Source organism: Nyctereutes procyonoides, unplaced genomic scaffold (genome assembly GCF_905146905.1).
Source record: "Nyctereutes procyonoides isolate TBG_1078 unplaced genomic scaffold, NYPRO_anot_genome, whole genome shotgun sequence".
NCBI lineage: Eukaryota > Metazoa > Chordata > Mammalia > Carnivora > Canidae > Nyctereutes > Nyctereutes procyonoides.
Genome location: NW_026575135.1, coordinates 72615272 through 72635380, shown reverse-complemented (window position 1 = coordinate 72635380; position 20109 = coordinate 72615272). Strand labels below are relative to the sequence as shown.

The following is a 20109-nucleotide window of genomic DNA, read 5'->3' as shown; positions in this document are numbered from 1 at the left end:
GATCAATGGAACAGAATAGAGAGCCCAGAAATAAACTCACAAGTATATGCTCAATTAATCTAGGTAAAGGGAAAAAGTATCTTCAACAAATGGTGTTAGGAAAACTGGACAGCAACAAGCAAAAGAATGAAACTGGACCACTTTCTTACACCACGCACAAAAGTAAAGTCAAATTGGGTTAAAGACCTAAATGTGAGACCTGAAATCATAAAAATCTTAAAAGAGAGCATAATCAGTAATGTCTCTCACATCAGCCATTGCAACATTTTTCTAGAAATGTCTCCTAAGGCAAAGGAACAAAAGCAAAAAACAAACGAACAAACACAACAAAACAAAAACCTATTGGGACCACATCAAAATAAAAATATTTGTAAAGTGAAGAAAATCATCAATAAAACAAAAAGTCTACTAAACAGAAGATATTTGGTAATGATATATCCAATGAGGGGTTAATATCCAAATGTATAATGAGGTGATACAACTGAGCAGAAAATAAACCCAAATAATCTGATTAAAAAATGAGCAGAAGACATGAACAGTCATGTCTTCAAGGAAGACATCCAGATGGCCAACAGACACGTGAAAAGATGCTCAATAGCATGAACTGTCAAGAAATGTAAATCAAAACCACAATGAGTTGTCACCTCATACCTTTCAGAACAGCTAAAATAAAAAACACAAAATGCAAAAGTATGGTGAGGATTTAAAGAAAAGGAACCCCTGCACACTGTTGGTAGGAATGCAAACTGTTGAAGTCACTGTGAAAAACAGTATGGTTGTTCCCTCAAAAATTATACAGAGAATTACTATATAGTCCTATAACTCCACTAATGGGTATTTACCCAAAGAAAATGAAAACACTAATTCAAAATGAAAAATGCACACTAACATTTATTGCATCATTATTTACAGTAGCCAAGATATGGAAGCAAGTCAGGTATCCATCCAGAGATGATTGGATAAAGAATATGTGGTAGACAGACGAAATGGAATATTATTCAGCCACAAAAAGAATAAAACCTTACCATTTGCAATGACATGGATGGGGGTAGAGAGTACAATACTTAGTGACATAAGTCAGTCACAGAAAGAGAAACACCACAGGATTTCACTCCTAAGTGGAATTTAAGGAACAAAAACAGATCATAGGGAAAAAAGAATAAACTCTGAACTATAGAGAACAAATTGGTGGTTATCAGAGGTAAGGTGGGTGAGGGGATGAGTGATGGGGATCAAAGAATACACTTATCATGATGAGCATCAAGTAATGGTTAGAAGTGTTAAAACATTATATTGTACATCTGAAACTAATATAGCACTATATGCTAATCATATTGGAATTAAAAATTAAAAGTAAATAAAGTCTTGAAATAACTTGTTTTTGTCATATCAACAAAGTTTAAATTCATTTGTTTTGTATTTCTATAAATGTTGGGTCTTTTTGCTTAATTACACACTTATGTAGCTTTGTAAAACATTTGCATGTTCCAATGTAAAATAAATTGCATTGACTAAAATTCAGCCATTACACTGCCTCTCTGTGTGGTACCATCCCTTCCACTATAGATAATAGAATTTTATTACAGATATAGAATTATTACAGAATTTTATTACAGAAGTCTCATGTTCAATTGAAGAATAAATGCAAATATATATTCATCTTTTATATTAGTAACATACTATGCACATACATAATTCTCCATCTAATTTTTTGGATTGAACAACAAACAGTATATCCTGGAGCTGAGAGCATAGCAATATGTAGGATATTACTCACTCCTTTGTATAGTTGTCAAGTCATCTATTTTGTGGTTGTAACATCCTATTGAAGAATATTTAATTTTGAGTTTTACAATTTCAAAAGTGCTGCAATTAATAATTTTAAGGATGTATCTTTTAAAATTTTTTCTGACATTTTTGTTCTTCCTCCCAGCTTTTTAAATTTCCACTTAGATTTATCAAAATCCTCTTATCTCTCATTCCCTAACCTCTCAAATTCAGGCACAAAATATGCTGCTAGCAACCAAGGAGTGTCTAGACCTGGAGATGCAAACCTTGGATTATATTCCCATGTTATACACTTGTCCTTCTCACAGTGTACTTCAAATAAAATTTTTCCTTAGCTAATGTTTCTTTTTCATTTCCCGCGACATGTCTTCAGCTATCTTTTATGTTTTTTGGTAGATGATAATCCCGGAAAGGTCAAGGAGGTAATTCAACATTACTTGATGATCTATTAATGATCAGAATTTATGCATTCATAACAAAATGACAGGAATGCAAACCAGACTATGTATCTATGCATTTATTTAAAAATCTGTTTTGAGTATCTACTGTATGAACAGCCATCTTTTACTTCTCTGTCAATATGGGTGTGTAGTAACCATTACACAAAGTGTTATTCCCTCCACTGGTCAGAAAACTCCAGATTCCTGTCCTTCATTTTCCCAGGAAGGATCATGTGAAAGGATTCAGTAGAGTTGATTACTCTCACTGTCAAAAAAACAGTCATTAAGATCATGGTTTGTTCTAGAGTGAATTACAGAAATATTTGTGATACATCTTGAAGGCAGTGGGTCAGGATTGCTTCAGGGAAGCCCTAAATCAACTTTCCAGGCACCAGTGCCAGCACTGAGAATAATTCAGGAGCTGGTTGCATCACTTTTCCTATTTTCAATCCCAACATCCTGAAGCAGATTATCTTGCCCAGACCCTACAGATTCCTTAAAAATCTCTTCTTTATTAAGGAGAACTTTTGCATCACTCACCACAGCCTCAAGGAAATAATTTTGCAAGTAGAAAATCTTCCTAAAGTAAACACCAGTGGCAATTAGTCCTCCACTAACAGAACAGAATTTTTCCACATATCTCAGTAGTTTTTCCCCTAACGACTCATCCTCCTTCTCAACTGATAGCAAACGGGGAGACATAAGGTTTGCCTTGAGTTTCTCCACTGACACATTCAAGTCCTTGGCTATGGTTTCCAGGGATGCATCATCCAACCCAAAGTAAGACCTGTAGAGGTGTAAAGTCTCCTCCAGCTTCTCCACATCGTTATCACTGATCAAGCCCATGAAAGGGATAGTGGCCGATGCTCCAGCCTTTACAGCCTCCAGCCAGACCTTTTGTCTCAGGGAATCCCTCTTCCGGTCAATGGCAGACTCAGTAATATTCGGTAGATATTGCATGAAGATGTGGCGCTTGTGGGCTGGGAGCTCCTTCAGAAGGGTGGTCTCTAGGCTTTGGAAATCATAGCTAGACAAATCAAGGCTGGAGACTAAGAAGACCTGAGGGTCACACACTTTGACATTCTGCAACTGAGTTATACAGTCATTGCGGATCTTTTGCAGGATTTCATCCTTATTGAAATCACTGGGTTTAATTCTTTTTAGATTATATAAATCACTATCCACTTTAGATCGGACAAAGTAGAAATTCTTCTTCATTTTTCGAATTGCTGTAGCCAGTTGTGCATCATTGATTGTGAAGCGTGTGGAAGAGATGATAATAAAGAAATCATACTCACGAAATTTCATTTTCTCCAAATACTCTTGTGGGTGAAATGTAGTGGTCCCTACACCTGGCAGGTCCCATAATGTCACATTGGGAAACTTTCTGTGTTTGTATTCGGTTCTGTCAAAAGTTGTCTCCACTACCCCAATGGGGGCAGCCCCTTCTTCATCATGCCCTACTCCCCGCAGGGCATTGATGAAACTGGACTTCCCTGCCCCAGACTCCCCAGTCACAGCAATGCTCAGAGGGGCACTGTCAATGTCTTTCAGTGCCTTATTAATATCAGACACTGCTTCCTGAAGGTTCCCCTCCTTCAAGTGTTTTTCAATCGAAGTGATGGTCCTCTGAGAAAGGATTTTGCTTTCCAGTTTAAAGTCCTTAAAAAACTTGCCAAAACTGGAGGCCAAATCACCACCTGTTTTATGAGAGGGTGTGGAAGAGGACTGACCCATGGCTGGAGCAGTAGGAGGCACTATGTGGAGGAGAGAAGAAGGAAGGAAAAAGAGTTAGTACTACAATTAATGGCTTTGACTGTCCCATTAGGGATGGATATAACATCAGTCCTGGCCACAACATTGTATCCAGGAGCCCTTCTCTTTCTGTCCAGGCATTGTGTGGACTTCTGATATGGATGCAAGGTTTGCCCTTGCTCAGCCTCTTCCCTAATCTTGGAAAGCCCTTTTTCTTTAAGATCCTCTTCATTTTTCTAGACTAATTTCAAAGACTGAATCTTCTATTCAAACTTTCCTTCCCACATTACTCTTTATTAATCTTGCCTTAGTTTTTCTTTTATTTGTAACATTATGAAAATAATGTCTTCATGTTTGCAAATCTAAGAAGATAGCATCATACCCCTTCCTGCCTGTAATTTAAGAACCTCCAGAATATGCACTTCTGATAACCTCTAACATCATCGTATCATAAATCTTGGTTCCTTTATGAGGCAGTTAAATAAGGATGAGTGGCTTATTTCTTTCTCAGAAAAGATGCCTTATATCTTCATTAGGTGATAGAAAATTATAATAATTGCAAATGTGCTTTCTTTTATCTAGAAAATGTACTGGCTCATGAAACAAGGTGTTGAAAGGCCTTTTAAAATTTTTCCTGGAGTAGAAACAGTAGGTGTCATGGATTCCCATGTTCTAAAAACCTGTGTTGGACTATCCATGTGGGACTTACTATGAGCCACCCCAACTGTCCTGAGACCCCACCCATCACCTGTTTCATGCCTGTGTATAATAGAGAACAGAAATCAGGTAGGGAGATAATCCACTGGAGGATTTGTTGATGTATAAGTGTCATTGATGTAAAAGATGGTATTAGTAAAGACTGAAGCAGGCCCTGAAAGGGATGTAAGAAATCATCCATGATAAAGGAGGTCCCTCTGTCACCTTTTCTGCTGTCAGTCAGACTGAGCTGGTTCTGGAATCCTGGACCAATCTGATCACTGGAGACTTGTACCTTGAGATGGGGCACCAGAAGAAATCATATGCTCAGGACTAAATGTAACATGAAATATTTGTATACTATCCCCTGCAGAGATTGGGTGCAGAGTTTTCAGACCAGGAGACAAGTTACCTCAAGTCAGCGCTGATGTCTGGGTACCATGCAGACTGGAGAAATGTCCTTAGACCAAAACTGAGGGATAAAACACATCCTCCAGGTGCTTCCTGGTATCCACAGACTGCAGTTCAGGAGAGGATAGCAAAAAAATATTTTGGAAGGAAATATTCAGAGCAAGTGTACAAGGTCTGAACTGGCCCACATATCAATGGGACAAGCAAACATTCTCCTTAGAAAAGAGAAGTGTGGGAATCTAGCTTATCAGATGTACAAAGGGCAACTATTAAGCAACTAAGAATCATGGTGCCAGCACTCCTGACTACCCAGAAGGAATAATTTTGCCATACAGAAGAGTGGAAATCCTGAGCATCTGACATGTGCAGGGACAACATCGTGCTGTTTGGAGAGCAAACCACCCTACCACCACTTTGGGGAGCAGACAGCACACAAAGCAGAATGGGCAAGCCTGAGTGTGCAAGTGGCATATACAGCCTGGTGTCAAGGAGGAGCCAACAAGGTGAGATCTCAACCCTATCAGTTGTAGGCTCATGCCTGTGCATTCTTGGAGGATGTGGGAAAATACACAAGAGGCTGGGGAAATCTCTGACTGAGTCAGGTCCTTTTTTTTTTAAGGTTTTATTTATTTATGAGAGACACAGAGAGAGAGGCAGAGACACAGGCAGTGGGAGAAGTAGGCTCCATGCAGGGAGCCTGATGTGGGACTCGATCCTGGAACTCCAGATCATGTCCTGAGCCAGTACATTTTCTAGATAAAAGAAAGCACATTTGCAATTATTATAATTTTCTATCACCTAATGAAGATATAAGGCATCTTTTCTGAGAAAAGGCAGATGCTCAACCACTGAGCCACCCAGGTGTCCCAGAGATAGGTCCTAAAGAAGGGAACAAACAAAGAGGGAACCAAATGACAAAGTTAGATGGCAAGCAGATGTGGAGAACAAAATTCTGTGTGCTGAGTAAATTTCTAACACAGAAAGCCATACCCTAGTTTTAAGGTTCCATACCTCACCTGATGTTGCCTGTGAAGTTCTATTTTCTAATGAAACAGCAATGCAGGGGAAGCAGTGGCAGAGTACTTTTAATGCTATCCTTGGGAGCTTGTATTCTAATCTCTAGCAGTGTGTCTTCTTCAACTGGGTAGAAAAGGGAGGGAATGTGAGAAATCCATGTGAATAAACCATAGATGTGCATTTCTCCATACATTCTCATCTTCTATAATCATTTCCACCATGAATTAAGAATAAAATAAATGATGAGACTGAGAAACAGATAATGAGGTTCTACCACTGGCAAAGGTCAGAGCTAGGATTCAAGGTGAGGGCCCTCATCCAAGGGCACAGCTCTATCTCAGGAAACAAAGGGAGGGCACAAAATTTGGTTGGCAAAGGTGAAACTAGGACTCAAAATAAAGTCAGTGTGAGACACATGGGATTTATATTTCTTTGGTGAGATTTGTTACAAAGAAAACCACATGGCTGGGATCCCTGGGTAGCGCAGGGGTTTGGCGCCTGCCTTTGGCCCAGGGTGCGATCCTGGAGACCCGGGATCGAATCCCACATCAGGCTCCCGGTGCATGGAGCCTGCTTCTCCCTCTGCCTGTGTCTCTGCCTCTCTCTCTCTCTCTCTCTCTCTCTGTGTGACTACCATAAATAAATAAAAATTAAAAAAAAAAAAGAAAACCACATGGCTATAATGGAGCCACTTAAGTTAAAGCCCCAACTCAATAAACCAAGACTTAATATCTAAGAGCAGTTTCAACCCTCAGCGATGTAATCTCTCAGCAGTCAACATGGCATATTCCTGATCAGCACTAAAACTGTACTACAAGTTCCCCTTCTCTCTCCTTAGGAGTTCAACCTTGCCTAAAACAATGGGTTCTTTGTTATTAATTGTTTTTCTGCTTTCTCTTTTCACTTAAAAACCTTTCCATTTCTACAGCTCAATGGAGCTCCTTTTTATTTTCTTAGATGGGATACTATACAATTCAAAAATTATTTAATAAAGTCAATTAGGTCTTTAAGAATTCACTTGGCTTTTATTTTTTAATAGATTTCATGGCAATGTCTAGATTCTATGCTAACTTCTGTCTCTTTTTGTGGACAAAAAAAATACAAACATAGCACCCTATGAATCCTATGGAGTTCACTATCTTTCTCAACATTTCCAAGGCCATTTTAAGTCAATCTTACTTTGAGTTCTGCTATTTTTTTTGTATTAGAGTTCCTAATTGAATTGTCTTTCCAACCCAGGGTTAATGGATCACTCTGTCACTGACACAGAGGCTGTGACACAGCACCAGTCCTTAGCCCTTGGCTCAATCCACAAGTCCACATTGGAATCCTTTCCCCAGTTCCAGTCCACAGTCTATATTTACTGCTCTTTGCTGTCTTAGGCTGTTCCCCATTTCCTGTCTGCAGTCTTCATTAATCAAACCTGCTGGTTTTGTCCAGGATGGACACTGGTGGTGATGTGTAGGGGGCACTCTATAAAACAGTCCAAAGTAACTTCTAAACCTAGCCCTTGATTCAGAAGTCAGATTCCAAGGTGGGAACTGTTGGTGGCAGCGACAGTTCTCCATGTGTGTGGAATCAGGTGCCATCCCCATTCTTCAAGATCTGCTGGTTCAATCTTTGCCCCAGTCCCTAGTTCTTTTGCAACTGCTGCTGTCCACAGTTCCATTACCTCATTACTGTGGGTTTCTGTTAATATGTACATGAGGTAAAGGTGAAAAAGAAAAATAGTAAATAAACAAATGGATACATTAATAGACAAATAAGTAAATGAGATCCTTAAAATCCAGAGTAAAGTGCTCTACCCCCTAGCACGTTGCTTATTTTATATCTAAAATATGCCTCTTACCCTCTTGGTGAGAATACAGACTGGGGCAGCCATTCTGGAAAACAGTATGAAGGGTACTCAAAAAGGTAAAAATAGAACTATCCTATGATCCAGCAATTGCACTAATAGGTAATTACTCAAAGCATACAAAAATACTGCACCTTGATGTTCATAGCAACCTTATATACAATAGCCAAGTTATGGGAAGAGCCCAGATGTCCATTGACTGATGAATAGAAAAAGAATATGTGATTGATATTGAGATACACACACACATACACATACACATACACATACACACACAATAGTATATTACTTAGCCATAAAGAGAATGAAATCTTGCCATTTGCAATGGTATGGATGGAGCTAGAGAGTATTATGCTAAACAATATAAGTCAATCTGAAAAAGACAATTACCATAGGATTTCACTTACATGTGTTTTTAAAGAAATAAAACAAATGATCATAGGGATAAAAAATGAGAGGCAAACTAAGAAACAGACCCTTAACTATAGAGAACAAACTAATGATGACCAGAGGGGAAGTGGGTAGGACGATGAATTAAATAGGTGATGGGTATTAAGGGAGACACTTGTGATGAACACCAGGCATTGTATGTAAGTGTTGAATCACTAAATTCTATATTTGAAACTAAAATTATACTGTATTTTAACCAGCTGGAATTTAAATAAAAGCTTAAATAAAATATGGTTCTCAAAGCTGTAAAAATCTACAAGTCTATTTTGTTTCCCAAATAACCTGGCTTAATAACTTTCAGGTTGGGAACCACAAAATAAGGTCAGATAAAAATGCGTGAATTCTCCCCTATTTGTAACTAGACATGATTGGACAGATATGTGTAAATACCAATTATGGCTAGGGTCCTACCAAACTGTTTCAGCACTCAGGAGAATTACAACCTAGAATTACAATGGCCATTATGAGGAACATTCCAATTAGGTATTTAACTATCTTTAACAGTATTCAGATTCTGCAAAGAGTTGAAAATAGAGCTACCCTATGACTCAGCAATTGCATTACTGGGTATTTACCTCAAAGATACAAATGTAGTGATCTGAAGGGGCACCTACATCCCAGTGCTTCTAGCAGCAATGTCCACAAGAGTCAAACTGTGGAAAGAGCCCAGATGTCCATCGACAGATGAATGGATAAAGAAGATGTGGTACATATATACAATGGAATACTACTCAGTCATCAAAAAAATGAAATCTTGCCATTTGCAATGATGTTGATGGAACTAGAGGCTATTATGCTAAGCAAAATAAGTCAAGCAGAGAGAGACAATTATATTATCTCATCATATGTGGAGTTTAATAAACAAAATAGGATCATAGAGGAAGTGAGGAAAAAATAAAACAAAATGAAATCAGAGAGGGAGAGAAACCATAAGAGACTCTTAATCATGGGAAACCAATTGAGGGTTGCTGGAGGGGAGGTAGGTGAGGGGATGGGGTAACTTGGTGATGGGCATTAAGGAGGGCATGTAAGGTAATGAGCACTGAGTATTATAGAAGACTGATGAATCACTGACCTCTACCTCTGAAATCAATAATACAGTATAAGTTAATTAATTGAATTTAAATTAAAAAATAAAAATTTTTAAAAAGAAGTACACTTAAAAGCAAAGGCTTCAAAATTCCAAAATAGCTCCATTGGATGTGTCATTGCAAAAAGCTGGTAAAAAAAAGAGAGAGAAATATAAATGTACAACAAAAGTATCCAATATAAAAGACTATAAAACTGATGTAATTTTTACAGCTTTCCACTATCCTCCTTTATATGAATACTCATTCTAAGTTATCCTTTGTCTGACCTGCCTTTACAGAAAACATAAAAGTCAACTCCAGAGACAGGTCAAAGTTCACCTATTCCTTTTCCAGCCCCCAAACTTCCCCTGTTCATCTCAAAGGGTTTATGAATTATTGGTCTTAGGAAACCTAAATCTTTCATAAAGGAGGCCGCATTCTTTCTCTGCCCCCTAAAGCTATACATCTTATCATGTCTTTGAAATATAAACATACAATCAGTGGAACATAGGCAAGGAAAAAGGGAAAGCTGTGCTTTATAACACAAACTGCCAAATGATGCATGTTGTGCCTAAACTCTGGCACAGAGTCCTTATGTTTAATTTGAAGATTAAAAACTTTCTCCACAAATATTGGTAACCATAAGGTCTTTCTGTGTTAGTGTGTGTGTGTGTATATATATATATATATATATATATATATATATATATATATAATATGTGATATATTTTTGTCTGTGTGTGTGATATTTCTACCTCTGGAAAATTTTGTTGTAAAAGATCTCTAATTAGTTGCATTGAAAGCAAGAACTTCTAAGGATTGAGCATTTTAAAACTCTCAGAAAGAAGGGAATTAACCTCAACATTTTTCAAGTTCATGTGATTTGGAAAAATATTCAGTATTAAAGCTAATTTAAGGCTGTTGATTTAATTAAAATAAACATGTGTTGGGCATCTGCATGGCTCAGTAGTTTAAGCATCTTCCTTCAGCTCAGATCATGCAATCAAGCCCCATATCAAGCTCCCTGCTCAGTGGGGAGTCTGCTTTATCCCTCTCCCTCTGACCCTGCCCTCACTCATCTATCTCTTTCTCTCTCTCAAATAAATAAATAAAATATTTAAATAAAATAAACACATGTTTAGAATTATAAGCATTAAAAGTAACATTTTTATTCTACGTGTGTTTAGCTGAAGTCAAGTAAATATGCTGATGTTATCTCTGTTACAAAATGTTTTTAAAAAATAGATTAGGAGAATGATCAAGTGGGATTTACTCCCAGGATGCAAAGTTGGATCAATAGTCACAAAACAATCAATGTGACATATCACATCAATAAAGAAAAGATAAAAATCATGTGATCATTTTAATAAATGCATAAAAAGTATTTGACAAAATATGATATCCATTTATGATTTAAAAACCTCAACAAAAGAGATCTAGAGGGAACACACCCCGAAAAAAAAGCCATATATGAAAAGCCCTCGGTGAACATACTCTTTGAAGAAAAAAAATGAGAGCATTTTCCCTAAGGTCAGGAAGAAGACAAGGATGTTCACTTTCATCACTTTAATTCAACATAGTGCTGGAAGTCCTAGCCACAGCAATTAGACAACATAAAGAAATCAAAGGCATCCAAATTGGTAAGAAATAAGTATAAATTACACTCTTTACAGATGAACTGATAATATATACTGAGAGCCCAAAAGATTCCACCAAAAAGATCAGTTATCTTAGAACTGATAAATGAATTCAATAAAGTTATAGAATACAAAACCAATGTACAGAAATCTGTTGCATTACACTACACTTTTAATGAGTAGCATAAAGGGAAATTAGGAAAACAAACATTAATTGCAGCAAAAACAATAAAATATCTAGGGATAAACAACTAAAGAGGTGAAAGAGCTGTACTCTGAAAACCATAAAATAATGATAAAAGAAATTCAAGGCAATGGAAAGAAATGGAAAGACACTGCATATTGATGGGTTAGAACAAATATTGTTTAAAATGTCTCTACTATCCAAAGAAATCTACAGATTCAATACAAGCTTTATAAACATGTCAAAAGCATTTTTCACAGAAAGGGAATGAATAATATAAAATTTGTATGGAAACACAAAAGACAAAATTGCCAAAGCATTCTTGAGAAAGGAAAACAACTGGAGGTATCACAATCCCAGACTTGAAGCTATATTACAAACCTGTAGTAATCAAAACTGTATGGTATTGGCATAAAAATAGACACAGAGATGAATGGAACAGTATAAAAAACCCAGAAATAAACTCACAATTATATGGTCAAGTAATAGTCAACAAAGAAGAAAAGAATATACAATGGGCAAGAGACAGTCTCTTCAACAAATGGTGTTGGGAAAACTGGACAACTTCATGCCAAGAAATGAAACTGGACCACTGTTTTACACTGTACACAAAAAAATATACTCAAAATGGATGAAAGACCTAAATGTGAAACCTGAAACCATAAAAATCCTAAAAGAGAATCCAGGCAGTAATATCTCTGACATTGGTCATAACAACATTTTTCTAGATAGGTCTCCTGAAGCAAGGGAAACAAAAGCAAAAATAAACTTTTGGAAGCACATCAAAATGAAAAGCTTATGCACAGTAAACTATCAACAAAATTAAAAGACAATCTACCGAATGAGATCAGATACAAATGACATATGTAATAAAGAGCAAATATCCAAAATACATAAGTAACTGATATAGCTTAAAACTAAAAACAAGGGTACCTGAGTGACTCAGTCAGTTGAATATCCAACTCTTGGTTTCTGCTCAGGTTATGATTTCATGGGTTGTGAAATCAAGCCTCATGTCAGGCTCTGTGCTGAGTGGGGAGTCTGCTTAAAAGATTCTCTCTGTCTGCCCCTCCTTCCCTCAAAATAAATAAACAAATCTTAAAAAACACAAAACCCCCCTAAAAATCCAACTAAAATATAGGCAGAAGACATGTACAGTCATTTCTCTAAAAACATCCAGATGACCAACAGACACATAAAAAAATCCTCATCATCACTTATCATCAGGAAATGTAAATTAAAACCACAATAAGATATCATCTCACGGATATTTCAGAATGGCTAAAATTAAAAACACAAGGAACAAAAGTGTTGGAGAGGATGTATAGGAAAAAGACTCCTGGTGTACTGTTGGTGGGAATGCAAACTTGTGCAGCCACTGTAGAAAACAGTATGGAAGATTCCCAAAAAGTTAAAAATAGAACTGTATTACCATCCAACTATGACACTAGTGGCTATTTACTCAACAAATAAAAAAAATACTATTTCAAAGGAATACATGCACCCCTGTGTTTATTGCAGCATTACTTACAAAAGCCAAATTATGGAAGCTCCCCAAGTATCCATCTAGAGATGGATTAAAAAGATTCTATATCTATATCTATATCTGTATCTATATCTATCTAAATCTATATCATCTATATCTATATCTATCTACTCAATGGAATATTATTCAACCATGAACTTAATGAGATATTCCCTTTTGCAAAGACATGATGGGGCAAGACAGTATAATGCTAAGTCATATAAGCCAATCAGTAAAAAAAACAACAACAACATATGATTTCATTCATATGTGGAATATAAGAAGTAAAACAAATGAGCAAATGGAGAAAAGAAAAAAATGAGAGAGACAAATTAAAAAACAGGAGTAGAAACTGATGATTCATGTCTTACATATAACACTCATTAATCATGATAAGAAGTGCCTTCCTTGGAGCTCTAGGATGGCGCAGTAGATTAAGCATCTGACTCCTAATATCAACTCAGGTCTTGATCAACAGTGTCATGAGTTCAAGCCCCATACTGGGCCCCATTCTGGGCATTAAGCCTACATAAAAAAATTGAAGTTCTCTTCTTCACATCCATCACCCATTTAGCCCACCCCCGACTCATTTCCCTCTATCAACCCTCAGTTTGTTCTCTATAGCCAATAGTCTCTATGGTTAGTTTCTCTCTCCCTTTTCCCCCCTTTCCCCAAATCTTTTGATTATCAAAAAGATAATCACTGAGTTAGATTAGGTAACAGTTTAAGTTAAATTCATTAAATATCTAGGTCATTTCCAGGTGAAATAAAATAACAAAACATTAATTACTAAACATTCGTTTCTCTAATTTTGGGTTCTCTATTACAGGAAAATTAGAGATAAATGTAGGTCTACTAATAACTTTTTTGGCATTTGTATCAAAAGATTGTAGTATAAAAAAGCTCATGTTACCAGAAATGATGAAATGTATTTATGAATTTGCAATCTAAAGAATACTGGTATAACACGATTAACCAGTGCTTACTACTTACTTTCCCTAGAAATTAAAGTTTCTAAGGGTTAAGAACTCTAGTTAATGTTTGTGGTTAAAGCAACTAAAAATTTAAAAAGGAAACATCCCGGAATGAAGAAAAATAGAACATGTGCTTTTGGAAAGAAAAAAAGGAAGAACAAGTTGTAGAAAGACTGTAAAAAAGAAATCTTAGGAAAGGAATTTTTTTCACAATCAGGAATGGCTCACATTGGAAAGAATATGTTCTTTTTTTTATTTCTGTTTATTGGAGTTGAATTTGTGGAAAGAATATGTTCTAATACAAAAGTAAGCTGGTGCAAAATTAGAATTTGGTTTTCTATCTGTTGAGAGGACAAAGTCTTTGTTTTTAAATTTGATCTAGTTTTGGTAATAGATTGTAAAAGTTTCGGGGATCCCTGGGTGGCTCAGGGGTTTAGTGCCTGCCTTCAGCCCAGGGCGTGATCCTGGAGTCCTTGGGGTTGAGTCCCGCGTTGGGCTCCCTTCATGGAGCTTGCTTCTCCCTCTGCCTGTGTCTCTGCCTCTTTCTCTGTGTTTCTTGTGAATAAATAAATAAAATATTAAAAAATATTGTAAAAGTTCCCTTACTGTTTAGATTATACTCCTAGAAAACAAAACACATGTGAAATTACTGGAAATTTAATATGTCCTAGTCTAATGATACCACTTGTAATTATTCTTTTACCTTCTGAAATTGCTATCATCAAAACTGAGGCCACAAAAAAAGACTACCCCAGAGTATCAGGAAATGCCCCAGTTGACTCTCATGCAAAGGCAGCTAGCAAAAGAATCTATAAAGATTGTGGCACATGTGGACAAAATCCATTCTGCTGCTGCAAAAATGTCTCTTCATTGTGAGATGTTTGCCATTCTGATGCTAAAGTAACATGGCAACCCTCTGCTTCTGAATCAGAAGAAAATGCTTTGCCATCAGAGGCCTCACACCTATTCTCTCTGGACCTTGAGCACTTGAGGATTGTTTTTATATATTCTTGATGTTGTATGTATGTTTTTCACATATGTTGAAGATTTCTCCTGCTGGAAGGCTGATGACCTCACAGTGACACGGAATCTGTTAGAAAATGTGTTTCCCACTTGCAATTTCGCTTCTACAATCTTCAGTGATTGAGGCAGTCATTTCATTGGACAAATCATACCAGCTTTAACAACCTTGCAAACTTCTTAGAATCATCACTGGCCTTATCACCCTCAATCTATCAGGCAAGATTAAAAGAAATAACTGGATCCTTATACTTAAAAACTTTAAACTATACTTCCTTGCCCTAAAGTGTTGCCTTTGGACTTGCTGTTTGCAGTACCCCCTTCAGATATGTAAACTCACCTCACACAACATAATCACTGGCAAACCAATGTCTATTGGTATACAACTTTCTGCTGATCCCTTGTATCATGCTAGTATGACCAACTATGGCAAAGTCTCTCATGTTTTACCATTAAGCCTATTATCAGCAGCTTAAAGATGTCTCCCAGATCCCAATTCAAAGGGTCCTGTTGGCCATAGTCTAGAGCATGGTGACTGGGTATTCTGGAATTGTCATTTTGAACTCCATTGAAAGGAATTGTACCAAGTGCTCCCAACCACTGACATTCCTAGAAAACTAGAAGGTGTTGAATCTTGAGTACATATTTCATTGCTAAGGAAGGCTTTATCTTACACCTGTTGTACAGATACTAGAAATCTCTAAATCAATTGAATAGGAAGATAAGTAGCTGACATTGATTGAGGTTGACTGCTTTCATCCAAGACAATAGATCAAGTCTTCAGACTAACAAAAAAGTGAAACTCTTTTTCCATCTTTTTCTCTCCTTTACTCTGGCAGAGTCCTAGAAAAATAATACCCTTAGCTATATGTCCCAGCCCATTGCTCAGAAGGGGGAGTAAACTCCAGAATTTAAAACAACCTTTTACTTTAAGCTAAAAGAAAATTTAATTATGTTCATAATTTTTTTCAAGCAAATAAAGACATCTCATTGGTTGACTCCCCTGGATTTATATCATTGAGTTAAAAAAGGCCAATCAGGAGATATTCATGACATAGGATTTGTTTCCTTTGGCGGAGCCAGGCTTCTCTAGTTAACAGTAAATTTACACAATAATTTGATCCAGAAACTTCCCTTAATTCCTAAAGATATTGCAGAATGCATTGTTAAGGCAGGAGCTGCCCCACAAAGATCCTTAGACTCTCTGGCCAAAGATTCTCTTGACAATAAGATATCCCCTGATTATCTTTTAGCCTAGCAAGAGTTGTCTATACTGTGACCAACACCTCCAGGTGCATCCAGATTAATACATCTGGGGAAGTTGAAACACAACTACATAAGATAAGCCACTTGGCTTAAAAAGATGACTTCTTCAATGGGGTCTTTCTTTGACTTATTTGATTTTGAGTGCTTGGGTCTTGGGTACCATGGCTTCAATGTGCACTCCAACCATTGAAAATTATCCTGTTTATAAAAATAATAATAATTTGCCTGGTATACTGTATGCTCTTAAAAATTTTTAATGCATGTTCACTAATATCAAACTTCAAAACAAGTAATCTTCCTGAGACTGAAACACCAGAAAAATTAGGCAGAGGATAGCAGATCCCAAAATTGTGAACCTGAAGTTATCATCTGTGAATACTACAGAAATTAAGCAAAAACATCATGACATGTGAATACCACGCAAAGGATCAACAAAAGCTGCAACACTAAACAGTAGGTGAAAGTGGCACCAATGCCTTACATTTTGATCACCCATCTAAGTTAAGCAGAGTCTGATCAAAATAGGGGAACTGTGAAAATGAAGTAGCACAGGGTCACAGGGTGACAGGGCCATAGGAGCCACTTAAGTTAAGGCCTTGACTTAATAAACCAAAATCTAATACTTGACCTAACTATAGATTCACTCCCCCAGCAATGCATATTTTAACCAGTGAACCTAGGTTAGCACTAGGGAATTTGCTAATAGACCGTTGCCCTTAAACTTAGGAGAGCAATTCTGACTAAAACAATGGATTCTTTGCTAATAATTTTTCTTTTTCCCGTCTTCTCTTCCTTTATAAATATTTCCTCTCTTACAGCTCAGTGGAATCCTTTGTATTTGCTAGATAAGATGCTGCCTAATTTGTGAATCATTTAATAAAGCCAATCATTGTTTAAAATTTATTGATTTGAATTTTATTTTTTAACAGATCATATGCATTGTCTCCCCAGGGAAAAGTATTTTGGTACAAGATGGGGGATGTTGGATGGCAGAAGCTCTTAGGGAAAGCCCCTATGCACTGACACCCCTGACATTCACATGATCCTTCTGCAGCTCACAGGAATAAAATTTGTTAACTGCCCTATGAAGATGTCCCAAATAGTTAAGTGCTCTACTTGGCTGAAGCCACCCACCTTCTCTTCCTTTAAAAACATTTCCTTAGACATTCTGTGCCTCAGACTTTTAAGTCCACAGCACCCAAAATGGAGCATCCAGGCTCTCCCAACCTTAGACCTACAGATCTGTAATTCTATTTTTAGACCTATACTCAATCCAAAGTGGTTTATTGCTTACCAGCTCCTGAAAAAAAGGAGTTGAGCTCTGAATGTGTCCCCTGGCAGGCCAGGAAATGCAGAGCCTGGATGAAGTGCTCCCTGCAGCCCAGGGCAGAAAAACTCTGCGAAGACTGGCCTTGCACTGGAACAGGTCCTGTGTGGTGCGATGGTCCCTCTGCAGATTAAAAAGCTGACTGTGACTTGAAATGTTTAAATTGAGGAGCTGGCAGGATTTAAATAATGTCTGGCCTTTCCTTCACCCTCAGAGGAATTTGGCCAATAGTAAAGAGGCAGCCAGCACATTGTAGAGCCCTGCATTTCCAGGAACAGAAAGTGAAATAAAAGTTCAGTAGGCTTCTTTGGCGAGAAACACAGCCATTGCCAGGAAGTGAAACTGAAAGACACCATGGCTATTTATTTTGTATGCTTTGGGCATCATGAGTAAGAGTTGGACACAGGGACCCCAGCAGGAGGCTTCTCAGTGACCCCAAAAGGACACTCCAACCAGGCCCCATGCTCCAGACAGAAATTGAATCCAGAATCAGAGAACACAGACCTGAGTTTTGGAAAAACAACACTCATGGCCCCCCTGTTAACCTTGAACAGCCCAAATTCTATGGAGAGTGAAATCGAATAAAGAGTGTATCTCGTCTTTGACCCTGGTTCCCGGCACAGAGCTTCAGAAACTATGGGAATTTCCCGAGTTTACTTTGTTATGCTTATTCTTGAACAAAAGATTCACAGCAACCATATTTTGGTTTTGAAAAATAAAAAAGAAAACTTTACTTTTATTATAGAAACCTAATAGAAACAGAAGAGGAAAGGAATCTACACATAGATTGAGGTAATAGTAGGCAGTAAATAGGAATGCGGCAAAGTTACATCAAATTGGATACATCTGGGGAAGCCCCATGGAAACAGCCATGTTAGAGTTCTGATTGAGGGGCTTGGCAGAATGTGCTCCCTCAGGTGAGACTTCCAACTGACTGTCCCTATAAGGGCCATATTTATAGGGCAAATGACAGTGTTTGAAATTAAACATTTGTTTGCCTAGGTGCAGTTTATAGGGAGCTGCATTTCCATGTCATTTTGTTCCTATATTTTCTTTTTTTATTATTTAAATTCAATTAACCAACATGGAGTACATCATTAGTTTCAGATTTAGTGTTCAATAATTTATCAGTTGTGTATAACACCCAGTGCTCATCCTATCATGTGCCCTCCTTAATGCCCATTACCCAATTAATCCATTCCCCTACCCACCTTCCCTCCAGCAACCTTCAGTTTGTTTCCTATAGTTAATAGTCTCTAATGCTTTTTTCTCCCTCTCTGATGACTATGTTTCTATATTTTCAAGGAGCCTGGAGTATGTGTGCTTATCTCCTCTCCTGGATTTCATTCCACGTGGCCTGGCCAGCCTACAGTAGGAGGGCATGTAAGACAAGATTTGTAGCTCTTGGTGTCCAGAACAGAATGGTCAGTTCTGTCCTGGAGGAAAAATAATCTATTTTAAATAACAAGGTTCCCATGATTATTTACATAGCGTGAGTTTCACAAACAACATTTCTTATTTTGCTTGCAAGTCCCGGTTGGTTATGCAGGACAAATCACAGAGAGATAGCTATCCATATAACAATGAAGTGATTGCTGGCAGGATCCTAGGTAACTTCAGATTAGTGGCTGGCCAACAAAAAGACCAACCATGTGAACAGACGGTGGGACTTTGGGCCACTTGGACCTCTGGGAAGGCAAAGGAGAGTGGGGAATGAGTTCAATCAAGTGGCTAATGATGTCTATGTAATGAAACTCCCATCAAAACTCTGAACACCAAGGATCAGCGGGCTTCTTGGTTGATGTTTGCATTGATGTTCTGGGAGGGTGCACACACTGGCTCAATGAAGAAAGGCATGGAAGCTGTTTATTCCCTCCCATACCTCAGCCTTTGTGTCTTCTTTTTAAATAAAACTGTATTTGTAAGTATAAAATTTTCCTGACTCATGTGAATCATTCTAATCAATTAGCAAGCCTGAGGGGGGGTTATAAGACCCTTCTAATTTGTAGACAGTTGGGGTCCAGATGACCTGGGAATTCCCCCAAGTGCGGCTGGTGACTGAAGTGAGGGTAGTCTTCTCGAGGACTGAGCCCTGAAACCTGTGGAGTCCTTGCTAACTCTGGTGGTCACGGCAGGAAGTAAAATATACCCGGTCAGGGTGGAAACTGAATAAGGAGTAGACCTATATAATTTGTAGTGATATTTTGGCTTTAATTTTTCTTTTATTATTTGTTGAATAGAAATCCTCTATATAGTTTATAATTCAAGGGCTATATACATATACAATAATAATTCCCTTTACATGCAAGGACCATTCATCAAGTGTCTGTACCAGAGGGATCATGTCATCTTAGCAGGTCTATTTAATGAACCTATGAGCAAAGATGCACAACTATTTTCACCTTGTACAAAATGGCAGCATTTTCTACACAGTGTTCTGCACCGTGGGCTCTTCATTTGCTATCTGGTAATTGTTCTAGATAAGCACACACCAAACTCCTCCCATTTTCTTTAAGATTTTATTTATTTATTCATGAGAGACACAGAGAGAGGCAGAGGGAGAAGTAGGCTCCATGCAGGGATCCTGATGTGGGACTTGATCCCAGCACTCTGGGATCACGCCCTGACCTGAAGGCAGAAGCTCAACTGCTGAGCCACCCAGTCGTCACCAAACTCCTCCCATTAAAATTATTT

The 20109-nt window shown here is 37.6% G+C and overlaps 1 protein-coding gene across 1 annotated transcript; it reads right to left on the bottom strand.

Annotated features, from left to right (window-relative positions):
- Positions 1 to 912: 912 nt before the first annotated feature.
- LOC129495010 (T-cell-specific guanine nucleotide triphosphate-binding protein 2-like) lies at positions 913 to 17556 on the bottom strand. Its single transcript, XM_055302289.1, has 2 exons — positions 17383 to 17556; positions 913 to 3985 (listed from the first exon to the last, which is right to left on the bottom strand). Exon 2 carries the CDS (start codon positions 3963 to 3965, stop codon positions 2643 to 2645), a length of 1323 nt encoding a protein of 440 aa, XP_055158264.1. The 5' UTR covers positions 3966 to 3985; positions 17383 to 17556; the 3' UTR covers positions 913 to 2642.
- Positions 17557 to 20109: the final 2553 nt, after the last annotated feature.

What these genes read in the sequence shown, in the direction of transcription:
- LOC129495010 (XM_055302289.1), bottom strand. Translation starts at nt 3,965, where the DNA reads ATGGGTCAGTCCTCTTCCACACCCTCTCATAAAACAGGTGGTGATTTG.